Consider the following 13,908-nt stretch of genomic DNA (forward strand, 5'->3'; position numbering starts at 1 on the left):
GCAACACCTTTGTGGAGCAGGAGAAGCTTTGCCAGCAAATTTGCAAAAAAATGCCTCGGTTGGAGATCGCAAACGACTTACAGCATAGCAGCAAGTTGCTGAGTATGTGAAATTGAACAAAGCCAAGAAGAGGAATTGAGCTCATACAGCAAGATACTTGCAGGTCGTACTGTGGGTTGTGTAGCCATCATAGCTGTTCGCCATACCCAAGCCTACAGCCACCAGATAAGATTTTTTTGTAATTTTACTTTTGTAAAATGTGAACCATTAATGTACACTGTGTTTTTAAAGAAACTGGTTCACCCTGTTATTTCATCCTAATCATATGTTTATATAAGGTTCCTTCCTGGTGTTTGATTAAACCAAGTATCCTGTTTTACACACTCATAAACTGCCAAGTTAATATAAAGAGGCACCATTTAAATTGTCTCTTAAAAAAAAAAAGTTTTCTTAATTATTGCAAAGAGTTATAGTAAAAGTTTGCTTACATAAAATTCAATCAGAGTGAAGCCAAGTTACTAGAATCTGTTATATGACTAAATGGAATTAGTTTAAAGAGTAATAGCTTTTGAAAGTAAATTCCACTAAGAAAGAGTTTTTATTGAAGTGAAATGTTCAGTATAAAAAGTGTGTATTTTAGTATTTAAGTTTGTTGCTTATGGAAAGTGCTTTTCTAAATGTCCCCTGTGGCCTTTTTTTTTTTTTTTTTTTTTTTGCTTCCTTGAAGTTATCTACAGGGCTTTTTCTCTTTTAAAAGCTTAGTGTATAAGGGTGTAGTCCAACATTGTTTAAGTGGAGTAATATTTATTTGAAGAACCGTATTAAACAATAGCAAGAAAGTAGGCAAAATTCATACTTCTGCTTTTCCAATACTTCACTGTTTCATTGCCTGGATAGGCTGGGGACCATTAGTACACGTTTTAAACCACTAAATGTACTTGGAACTGAGTTATCCTAGCTTCAGTATAATATTATTCACACTGCGTTTCTATCTAATTGCTGGGTAGGATCTTAGGAAAAGAAGTGAATAGTCAGATTTACTTATCCATTAGACACAACACACAGTCAAATCCTGTAAAAATGGTAATTATTGATTAGCTTCTCCTATTAACAGGACTGCCTTCCCATAGTGTACTTTATTTGGAAACAACCTAATTTTTAGAAAGGGGGTTATACGTGGCTTTTCTTGTGAGAGGACTATTTGTTCTGTTGGTGTGTAGTATACGTGGCAACATAGAAACAGGGTTTTCTGTTATTTAGATAAAAGCATACTAAAGTACAATAGTAGGATTAGGGTTACAGTACGACAAATGTATCAGAAGATACAGTGCAGTGAAATTTGGCGTTAATGGGCTATGGCAGCAGACAACAAATATGGGTGTCTAAGTAACAGCACGACATCACCTGCAGGGGACATAATCGGGAGTTCAATTCGTGCACAAAATCCTACACTGGCAACACTTTCACAATTATGGACAGTGATGGAGGCAGCATGGCTCAATATTTCTTTAGAGGACTTCCAACAACTCGTTGAGTTCATGCCATGTTGACTTGCTGCATTCTGTAAGGTAAAAGGAGGTCCAACATGATATTAGGAGGTATCCCACGACTTTTGTGACCTCAATATATTACAAGCCACTGAAGATGCTTTACAAATTAGTAATTTTAAAAGAGAAAAAGAAAAGGGTGAAAAGCCAAAAATAGATTATTATATTAGCTACATACCTACTACACAAGCCACCATACAGTGCATGGCAGAGGCTACATTTCACCACTACTAGTCATTTCCCTTCCTGTTCCAGTCCCAAATAGTGCAAAGAAAAGAACAGCTATCTATATGATTTCATCCAGGCCCTAATTTCTCTTATTTTATTTTCATGGTCCTCATGCAAAATGTACATTGCCAGCAGTAGAATCATTTTGCAATCAGTTTCAAATGTCAGTTCTCTAAATTTTCTTAACAGTGTTCCCTGAAAAGAACATTGCCTTGCCTCCAAGGATTCACATTTGAGTTCCTGAAGCATTTCCATATCAGTGTGTTTTTCAAACCTACTGGTAAAAAAATCTAGCAACGCAACTCTGAATTGCTTCAATATCGTCCTTTAATCTGACCTGGTGGGAGTCCCAAAAACTCTAGCAGCCCTCAAGAATAGGTTGCACTAGTTTCCTATATGTGGTCTCCTTTACATGTTACCCACTCTTTCCTAAAACACTCCCAATATCCCGAAGTTGAATATTCACCTTCATTACTACCAGCCATACATGATCGTTCCACTTCATACCACTTCACACAATTATGCCCAGATATTTAACCAATAAGACTGTGTAGAGCAGTACAGCCTAATGCTGTATTTGAACTCTATGGGATTGTTTTTCCTACTCATCTGCATTAACTTACACTTTTCTACATTTGGAAGAAGCTGCCATTCATCACATCAACTGGAAATTGTGTCTAAGTCATATTTTATTCTCCTCCAGTCAGTCAAGGATGACATCTGTTAGCATACCTAACATACTGTGCCTACACCCTCCACCCAACAGTTTCCATCCCATCTCTGTCCTATCATCTCCTCCCCATTCTCATCTCCATTCTCTTTGTTTGCCACCCTCTGCCAAAGCATCAGCCCACCTTTCCTCTCCTTTCTTGCTCCTTTTTTCCCCACCTCCCTGCCCCACAATCTCCTGATGCTGCACCTTTTGGCATTCTAGTCCCTGCACAATCTGCCAGACAGCATTCCCCACCCATACACTACTACCCCTTCCCCTTCCCCTTCTCCTTCCCCTTCCCTGTCCTCTCCAGATTGCTGTTTGCATTCCACGTGACAGTTGCACTCTGGTCTGACATGCCGGAGTTGGCAGTCATGTGTGCATGAGGTGTGCTTGCTTGTGTGTATGAATGGCGTGTGTTTCTCTTTTGCTGGTGAAGGATGTGGCTGAAAGCTTTATGCACGTGTGTTTCAATTGTGCTTGTCTGCAACTTAGCATGTCTTCTTTACAGTAAGTAGCAATCTACCTTCTCCGGCTCAATTCTCTATTTTGTATTCCCCTACAGCAAATAGTTTAAAGTTCTGCATTTACACAGGCTGCACTAAAACCTGTATTAACATGGGATTCCAATTTCTTTTTCTTCCAATAAACACAATTTGTACATCCACTTCTGTGCACCAGAATTTTTAGTCCTCTTTTTAGTTTCATTATCACAACAACTTCCCTTTGCATTTATTTCACCTTCATGTTCACACAAAACTATGTATTATTACATTTCGTGATATAAGCTTGAAATCGTCTTCATTCAGTGTCCCATAAACTGATTACTCAGCATAAAAAAAGAAAGGAAAATTCTTTTATCAGAAAAATATTCTGCACTGTCATTGAGAAAAGATATAATCTAAAATATATATAACTACAGTGAAACTAATAATATGTTTCACATCATCAGGTTGTATAAGTTATTTACAGAACACGTTAAAACTAACACTGGTTACCCCTGATAAAATTATTGCCAGATGGATCAGGTGATGAGCCAGCTGTAGCCACAACAGCACGTCGGGCATTGGCGAGGCGTTCTTCACGAGCCAGTAAGAAATCTCTTGCATCAGTTACCAACTGCTCTGCACGGCCAGGAGCTCGAGACAGGGTTGCATCCAGCCGATGCTTCAATGACCCCAGAACCTGTCAGCAGAAAGATATTACATGATTTAGCTCGCAATAATAACCACATTTCAATGAATTAACTAAAAACCAGATAATGCAAAAGGAATTTTTTATAAAAACTCAGTAGCATAACAATTATGAACTGTCAATTTCTGCAGATAATGATGTTTAGATTGCAGAATGTATTTTTATAGAATGAAAGGAAAATTCCGTCAAGAAAACTAATAAAATATGAGTCAGAACTGCTGGCTAGCACTTACCTTCAGGACATGAAAAGTGTAATACTGCTGATAGATACAATAAAAGTGGAAATCATACCGTTTCTAGCATTCAGAACTAACAGCAGTAGGAGGCAAAAGTTGAAAAGGTAGAGCAAGTCACTCAAATCCCAAGATGAGATGGCCCCAACCTCTAGTGAGAAAGGAACTGGTGGTTCCGAAAGCTGGGAAATGTATCACTTTTACTTTTATATGTATCTATCTCTTTCCTTAAAAGGTCTCTTTAATTTTTCTATAGGTGGCATCTACGTTACTCATAGTCATTTGTGCTTCGACAGCCTGGCGTTTCCCATCTAGCTTAGATGCTTACAATCCCTTTTCCCTGCTTCATTTGCTGCATATTTATATTTTCTTCTTTGATCAATTAAATTCCATAGCTCGTGTTACCCCAAGGATCTCTGCTGGGTCTTGTCTTCTTGTCTATTTGATTCTCTGCTGCTAAATTACTAAATCTCTTTAAGCTACCCATTCAACTTCTATTGTACGACTTTCTCTTCTTTCAGTCAATTGTCACTTAATGCTACTTTCGAAACTCTCGAACATCTCTGGTTCTTTCAATTTATCCAGGTCCCATTTTCTTAATTTCCTACCTTTCAGTAATTTCTTCAGTTTTAATCTGCAGTTCACAATCATCAAATTATGGTCAGAGTCCACACCCACCCGCGAATATGTTTAGCCTTTGGAGAAAAAATAGCCCTTGAGTGATTTTTACAACCACACAAGGCAAGCCCGTACCATACAAAGAAAGGAAGGCTGAAATGTGTAAGGTATACATAGAGGGTATATTCAAGGGAAGTCCGCCTCCACAGCCGAATGGTCAGGGTGGCTGACTGCAATGCGGAGAAACAGGTTCAAGTCTCGGGATTGCCAGGAATTTTTCCTTGGTCGGAGGATTTTAGCAGGGTGCACTAAGCCTCGTGAGGCCAAACTAAGCCTTGTGAGGCCAACTGAGGAGCTACTTGACCAATTAATAATGGTTCCATGGACAAGAAATCCAACAATGACTAGAGGAGTGGAGTGCTAAACATGTGCTCCTCCATTTCCCATCAAATGACACCACTGGCAGAGGATGACCCGTGTCAGTCAAGCCAAAGTGGCCCATCTAGAGCCATGATGCGGAAATTTAGCTATCTACTTTACCTATATAAGGGAGGCAAACTTGAATACAACATTGCAGAAAGAGCAGAGGAAACAGATGAAGCTGACTTCGGATATTTGATACTGCAAGAAGAATCGATGGAATACTAAAGGATCTAATAAGGGGTGGTTCCCCAGAGGTGAGATCTACTTTTTGAAACCATCTCCATCATGGCACATATTAGAATCCCAGGTATAACACCCTACAGCCATTCACTAAAGTACACCCCTGTTTGTGAATAATCAATGAAAAATAATGTCACGCGATGCTCAAGAGCATTAAAATTAATAGTTATTTACAGTGGTGCAGTAGTGCAGTGGTCAAGATAGGTTTCTGACTTGCTGAAGGTTGCAGGTTTGAATGCTACCAGATGGTTTGAAATTTTCATTTTTAAATCTTTACTGTAATGACTTTGATCATTATTTCATTAAATTAATTGTTTTTATTTTCAATTCTTTGTCATGTCATTTTAATCATAATTAACTTTTCCATTTATTCAATTTCTTTTGCCTACCATTCTTTTTTCATTTGGAATCTTTGTACAAGTAATTTTAATTATTTTTATGTATTAGCTTCAATTTAATTTCTTCATTTTATCATTTTATATTTCCATTTATGTTACTGCTTACATTATTTCTATTTCTCACTTAGGTTGAGTTTTCATTTATATATAATCTTTTCTTCCTGAAAAATCTTCATCTGCACTATTTTGTGCAAAGCGCAAACTAATTTATTTTTTAAATGTTTGTTTGATGAAAACCATCTAAAAATGTACATCTTGCAACAAAAAACATATTCTTCACACCACTGTACAGCCAATATAAATATATTATTTGTACTTTTGCTTTTTAACTGACAGATCGAAATTTTCAAATGTTTAAATTTAACAGTAAGTACATAAATACAATTAAAATCACACTCTCAAAAAATGAAATAATTAAAATAACACAGCGTAGGATTAGAAATAAAAAATACAATTAACTGAATAAAAATAATTATTAAAGTAATTTCTACAAAGATTTAAAAATTAAAATTTCAAAGCAGATAATAGGATTCAAAACCGGCTTCTTCAGCATGTCCGAAATGTATCCAACCACTGTGCTAAGCCACCACTGTACATAATGTCCTTAATTTTAATGCTTTAGTGCAGGGGTGTACAATCTGCTTGCAGCTCAAAGCAAGCATGAATTGAATATTTCCAATTTGAAACTCCCGTTGCACAATGTTATTCTCTCACCCCCCCCCCCCCCCCAACCCTCCCACCCCCAGCAGTTTATTGTCAGTGTTGTGTACATCATGTGCAGCCCAAAAATATTCATCTTCTTTGAATGTTGCCCAGGTAAGCTAAAAGGTTGGACACCCCTACTCTAGGGTATCACGCAACATTCTTTTTCACCAATTACTCGCACACAAGGTCCCACTCTGGTGAATGGCTGCAGTGTGTGATACTTGAGACTGTAATCTACACCACCACACAGGTGGTTTCAAAGGGTTGCTCCCATCCCTGTGGACCTCCCATTGTAAGTCAAAACAAGGCCCTTGGGGTAGACTTGAACAACAAAACTTCACCTTTACGTAAGATTTGTATGTACCAAGATAAATATCCTCAGACTTGAAGGGAATACAGTAATTCCTATTTCAAAGAAGGCATGTACTGATAAGTGTGGATAATGCCACAGTACAAGCAGAATAAGGTACAAACCCCAAAGCAGCATCACCAGTACAACACTTAGCACTGAAAGCATGTTTATTACAAATACCAACGAACAGCTAGAATGGAACTGAACTCATGAACAGAGTGTGCTGCTCTTAATACAGACTTTGAATATTGCAGAAGATGCAAACCTACAAACATAAGAAATCTCTGAAATCTTCCAGAAAGAATGAATACTAAATAATTGCTTTTGGGTGGGTTTGAACTGGTGCCCTGCAGCTTTCCAGCCAGTGATGCTAACTGATATGGCACACTGCATGCTGCACAGCTTGTGCCCTGCTCCCTCTCCTGGAATAACAGCAAATTGCCAACTACAGCACCCTGGATTTAAATCTTGTCAATGCTCCCCTGGATGGCAGCACTGGTGGATCCTCACATCCTCGTTAAGTTGTCACATACTCTTCACTATGACGTGCATCAAATGTAGCCCTTCCAGTAGAAGCTTGATGGTCGGCTAGCAGGTCTTCAATTTCCTTTAACAGCCCCCAACGTCAATTTTCGTATCAGTACTGTAGTAGGGCTTCATTCGGAGGACACAGACGACACATTTGTACTTTTGTCTTCCTTATGTGTGGACACAATCCTCAACCTCATATATCCTACCCAGTACGCAATTAATGATACAATATGGCCCAAATTAGCACATTAGTAACTTTTTTCGAAGCCCTACTTTCTGCACAAGCATCAAAATCCAAATCAAGTCTCCCAGGCTGCATCTCACTGGTTGCTGCTTGGCATTGTAGCACTCTCGGCCCTTCTCCCGAACTTCCAGGGTCCTTATGCAAGCCAGCTGTGTTTTCTTCTTTGATCCTAGTGATGAGGTGTTTCACGTATTCATCCTTCAGGAACTGCGTATCAATTCTCATTACGGCCTCACAACTATGAAACAGAAAGAATGGTGTAATGCCTGTAATGTCTGGCTCTCAGTGTTATATGCAAATTCAAGGTGGGCAGCATTGTATCTTAGTATCCCTGTCTGCCATCAATGAACATCAAGATCATACCTGCCAACATCTGTTAAAGTACTCTGTGTGGCTATTTATCTGTGGATGATAGACAGTTGTCATCCTGCATCAGGGATAGCTCTGATACTACTCTTAACTGCAAAACTTTCCCACAATCAAAGATCACCACTTGGGGTGTTCTGCACTTCAAAATAATGTCTTCTATAAGGAATCTTGCAATTTCTGGGGCTTTGGTAGTCTGTGCAGCTTTGGTGACAGCATAGCAGATGACGTATTCATTACAGACCTGCAGACTATTATCCATCCATCCCCCCCTTTTCTTTCTTTTTTTTTTTTTGGGGGGGGGGGGGGGGGGCACCTACCCAAGGGGTCAATTCCAATTTGCCCCTTATGTAACTGAGGCATGTGTGTCCACAATTGGGACTGATTACAGTGGCTCACATAGCGTCTAACAGATTGCTAGTGACTTGGCCGGTGATACCTTTGTCTGATCCTGTCTAGTGTCTTTGTGAATCCCAGATTATCAGATGTTGGTGCATCATGGAAATACTTTAGGACTGCTGATGCAGGTGAGCTGGGATGATGAGCCACTATTTCCACCCTATTGGATCAATGTCTTTCTCATATGGGACTTAACATCTGAGGTCATCAGTCCCCTAGAACTTAGTACTACTTAAACCTAACTAACCTAAGGACATCACACACAGCCATACCCGAGGCAGGATTCGAACCTGTGCCCGTAGCGGTCACGCGTTTCCTGGCTGAAGCACCTGGAACCGCTCGGCCACACTGACCGGCTCCATTTATTACTTGGAATCCTACTTTACTCAGCTCCACATTCTTTAAGGCTTCTACAGTTTCTTTATTCAGCAGAAACATCATTTAATGCAGCAATCCAAAAGGATTCCTTGAAAGGTAGTCTGTGTCCTTGTTTTTGCATCCGTTTTTGTATACCATTGTGAGTTAGTACTCATGAAGCCTCGAGATCATCTCACCAGACAATGTGATGAATCGTTTAGACTAATCAATCAGCACTGGGAATCAGTCACAACAGTCAATGGTTTGTCAAATAATATGGGCAGCCCTTGTTGAACGCCCAAACAACTGCAAGGCACTGTTTCTCAGTTGTAGGAGTTTTTCCTCACAGTCTTGAAAATTAATCTGCAATCATAAGCTATCACCTTTTTCATCAACTTCCAGAATGTGTATAAGAGTGCCCCTATCCAAAGACAGCTGTTGTCAGAGAGAAGTTCTGCCTTGGCATTCTTTTCATACAATGCTAGGATTGGAAAAGTTGTTAGCACCACCTTAAGGACAAGGAAACATCTTTCTTATACCACATACCAGGAAAATTTGGTATCTTCCTGCCGTAGTTCTTGCGAGGTACATAACTTGTCACAGAAGCTTTATGAATCGCCAGTAGCATGAGCAAATTTTGAGGAAACTTTTCGCACCACAAATATACTTAGGAGTCAAAAATCTGTCCCCTCATATTTTCTTTGGATTGGGATGAAATCCACTACCATTCACTAGGTGCCCCAATATTTTTCTTTCTTTGGTGAGGAACAGGCACTCTTTCAGATTCAGGCATAGACCTGCAGCCTGAACACACTTCAACTATTGTCAGATAGCTTAGAGAACCTATATGCCTACAGAGAGAGAGAGAGAGAGAGAGAGAGAGAGAGAGAATGGCAAATGTTGTTAAGCCCATATACAATATACACAGGTGGCCGCCATTCTCTCTCTCTCTCTCTCTCTCTCTCTCTCTCTCTCTCTCTCTCTCTCTAGGCTGTCTAAGGTGGCTTAGATGTTCTTCAAATGTCTTTAAAAAATTACCATGTCATCTAGATAGCAAAAACATGTCATCTGTGTAAGGTGTAGAAGCAGTTTGTCCATCAGTTCATTGGAAGGTGTCTGAAATGTTACACAATCCAAACGGGATAACTTTGAACTCATGAACGTCGTCAGGAGCTATGAAAGCAGTCTTTCCTCCATCATCCTCATCAACCTCAGTTTGCTGGGAGCCTGACTGCATGATCATAGTGTAGGGCAACCTCAATGCACAGTAATGGACAGACACCTTCTTCCATTATTTTGTTCAGTCATCAGTACTAGAGGCAGAAACACTAGGTGCCATCCTCCTCTTCTACAAAGACTGCAATGGAGTACCAAGGACTCTCTAAAGGTTCAATGATGTAATACTGCAGCATCTTCTCTACCTCCTTGCAAATTGTGCCTATAAGGGTGTTAGCTAAGAGTGTCACCCTACTTGATACAGTGTTTCACAGATGGCCACTTTTTAAACTCTGGTTTTGAAAGCATCTGAAAATTGTCGCAGAATGGCTGACACTTACCAATATCATTTCTTGGTCAGACAAGATCCTGTAGGCAGTTTGACAGCAGGTTCCAGTACTGTGTAGTCTTTAGTGGTAGCACAATTCTTCATCAATAGATCTGAGCTGTTTCTCTTTCATCAATTTTGCTGTTCCAGTACACATAGCCTTAGGGATGAGTTGTGGGTAGTGATCCAAAGCTGCTTCACCCGTACAAAATGCTTGAATATACAGACTGTGGGAACAAAATACTGATTGTACTCTGGTCCCTGTCCATTTAAGCAATAGCTTTTGAACTGCCTAATTGGAGCTACAGTGACGTAAATGTTTTAAAGTCCCCACCAAAAAAAGTAACATCATAAAAACACTCAAACCCAAATCCAAAAGCACTGTCATTACTGAAGTACAACACTTAGCACTGAGAGCATGTTTATTATGAACTCCGGCGTACAGCCAGAACAGAACTGAACTGAACTGAACTGAACTGAACTACTGGATGGAGCATGCCGCTATTTATACAAACAACAAATATTCCAGAACATACAAACATTACAAACATAAGATTTTCTAGAACCTTTCAGAAATGATAAATACCAAGTGACAAATTGGTAGTCGGGTTTGAACTGGCAACCTGCAGTAAGCGACGGCTAACCTCTATGCCACAGAGCATGCAGCACGGCATGTGCCAATATTATCGAACCACCAGTTTAGTAAGATGTGGATGCACAATACTGCCTCCAATTGAAGAGTGGAATTCCAAAACTTTCTAAGTGCCACTTTCTCACAAAATACATTTTCAGTGCTACTGTGTTCTCGGTACTCTGTTGCATGTCTCTAGACTTGTTCCAAATGTAAAATCATGGAGGGAAGTTTTCAAACATTCATTATTAAAAGTGTGTGTGGTATGTGCTTCCCTCAGGAATTCCAAGAGCCATAGGTCAATGTCTTTAATCCACAATATTTAAACAAGATTGTTGAGTGAGCTAAAGCTATGAACATATTTCATGTAATTCCAATGCGTTCAACTGACCTCTTTGATTTTAACGATGCTGCTGAAACACTGCTGTCAATGCAGGCAGGTAATATCTCCAAATCCAGTATGATCAAAGACTCTCATGGTCATTCATATCAAATAAAAATTCTTACTCTGAACTAAAAGAATGGAAAAATGTAAATGTATTCAAACAGGGGAAGACCATAGCAGATGTATGTCATGCCATACTTCATCTGAAAGACCCACCATGTTTTGTCATTTGCAAACCAGAGAGACCTGTTGAAAATGTTCCAATTTCTTCCTCTACAGTGCAAGAACTTTACAGTAAACTCTGCAATACTCAGACTTTTTTTTCATGATTTTAATTTTGTTATTCTCTAGTAAAAAATGTAAAATAAATGAGAAATGGTTTTTGTTAACTACAGTTCTACAAGTTAAAATATGACTACTGTATTTCTATTATCACAAATAAAGTTTAGTGCCTCTGTATTAATGGCACTTGGAACAAAAGCTTTCTTACTGGCACTTAGAACTATTTGGTTTAGGAATATTATGGGACTGAGACAAGAAAGTGTGGCTTCACCATCATTATTTATAATGGTGATGGATAAAATTGTGAATTAGACAAAATGATCTTGTAAAGGAAGGGAGATGAAGCTATTGCTATTTTCTGATGATATTGTGTTGTGGGGACTGGAATTCTGGTCACATCTGCTGGTCTGCTGGTGTAGCAGTTGTGTATCCATGAGGTGCGCTTGATTTGTGTGTGTGTGTGTGTGTGTGTGTGTGTGTGTGTGTGTGTGTGTCTGTTTTCTTTACTGAAGAAAGCTTTGGCCGAAAGCTATAATGTGTAACACTGTTTTCATCGTATCTGTCTGCAAATCAATGGGTCATCTTTACAGTGATTAGTAGTCTATCCTTTTCCTAATATTGTTGATATTCCAACATGGCGTTTCCATTATTTGATTTTACTATTTGTGCGTAAAATTTGCTGTATTATTTTTGTGATATCCATGCTAATTAAGTTGCCATTCCATTAATGGGAGCCATGCATTATTACATTACTTATATAACCATTTATGCTGGTCCCTAATCTAATCGTTTTTTAATATCTCTGATAGATTATTATTACAACAGTATGCATTTCATACTAATCAATTTAAACAATGGAAACTCCACTGAAAATATCAACAATGTATGAAAAGAGATTGCTACTTACCATAAAGAAGACATGTTAAGCTGCAGACAGGCACAATTAAAAGACAGTTTTTGTACATTAAGTATTCATACAGAGGTACGTATCAAGTTTAAAGTCAGTAATATTAAGTCTATAAACACAACTGAGTTCAGTAGTAGTTTCTGGATGTATCAGAAAATGTTAACTTGACTTCTGGAGTATTCTGTGATATAAACAAACACCTATGTCTGCCACATTGTGAATGCTGCAGCACACCAGCACATCACTGATGCTAATAGTATGTGTTTTTTGTATGCAAACATGAAACAACAAGCTACAAGTTACAGAAGAAAAGTGGAACTAACTGTAAATTAAACAAATGTACTTGGGAAACACAGTAGTTAAGGGAACTGTTATTTTTCATGGGGCAGCTGCAGCATTCAAAATGCAATCAGCGAAAACAGAGTATCGATGAAGATATAAATGTATTACACCAAGTGAAGATGGGTGAAAAACTGAAGCACACCTTGCCTTAAATAAAGTTACATAAAAAGTGGCTGGTTGTGCAAGTGGGTAAGTAAACTAATTAAGAAAAGCTGCTAAATCCACACCTCTGGTAGTGAACTTATTTGAGTAAAGGTACAAATATAACTTCTAAATTGCATGCACCCAACTTCAACATGGTTGGAATATTAACTGTTGTTTTCAGAAAGAACTCAAAAATGTACTTGGGAAACACAGTAGTTAAGGGAACTGTTATTTTTCATGGGGCAGCTGCAGCATTCAAAACGCAATCAGCGAAAACAGAGTATCGATGAAGATATAAATGTATTACACCAAGTGAAGATGGGGGAAAAACTGAAGCACATCTTGCCTTAAATAAAGTTACATAAAAAGTGGCTGGTTGTGCAAGTGGGTAAGTAAACTAATTAAGAAAAACTGCTAAATCCACACCTCTGGTAGTGAACTTATTTGAGTAAAGGCACAAATATAACTTCTAAATTGCATGTACACAACTTCAACATGGTTGGAATATTAACTGTTGTTTTCAGAAAGAACTCAAAAATAGTGAAACTTACCTCTGATACTTTCCTTATTTCAAATTTACCATTCATATGGACACAATTTTTTTCCAGAAATTTAGGCACGATTGTATCTTTTTATCACACCTTGTAATTGTTACAGAATGTGATCAATGGATGTCAGCCCCATTACTACCCTATCTAATGTCCAACTTTTGATGAAACCTAATACTATATATTGCCAACGAGCTCAAGCAGACACATAAACAGAACTCGCATCTCAGTTCTCAGACGACATTGTTCTTCAGTGAAAGCTAACAAATACAGCCATGCTACCTCGGTACTGCATGTCACAGCACCTATGTGTCTGTGCAAGTGTAGTCTCTGAGGATGTACCCTGTCCAAAAGTTAAACGGGGGATATAGACTATCTACACATACAACGTCCAATATGTTGCTGCAGTACTCACTCTGTAGCACAATAACCATCACTACTGTCCCTGCTCTACCTTGTGCACAGTTTGATAATTGTGCCTCACATCACAGTTAGAATTTGACTATGGAATGTATTATTTTTCTCCACCAGCCATCTGGTCTAGACATAAGCCAATCATTAATTTTTATGGTCATCTTT

At 38.7% G+C, this 13,908-nt stretch overlaps 1 protein-coding gene across 2 annotated transcripts in view; it reads right to left on the minus strand.

Annotated features, from left to right (window-relative positions):
- LOC124804654 (FHIP family protein AGAP011705) overlaps positions 1–13,908 on the minus strand; it is a 228,100-nt gene that overhangs the window by 24,194 nt on the left and 189,998 nt on the right. For both annotated transcript variants that reach the window (XM_047264879.1, XM_047264878.1), the window contains exon 10: positions 3,486–3,672. In XM_047264879.1, the coding sequence (XP_047120835.1) occupies positions 3,486–3,672 (187 nt within the window). The remainder of the gene's footprint in view (positions 1–3,485; positions 3,673–13,908) is intronic.

Source organism: Schistocerca piceifrons, chromosome 7, assembly GCF_021461385.2.
Source record: "Schistocerca piceifrons isolate TAMUIC-IGC-003096 chromosome 7, iqSchPice1.1, whole genome shotgun sequence".
In the NCBI taxonomy this organism is placed as follows: domain Eukaryota; kingdom Metazoa; phylum Arthropoda; class Insecta; order Orthoptera; family Acrididae; genus Schistocerca; species Schistocerca piceifrons.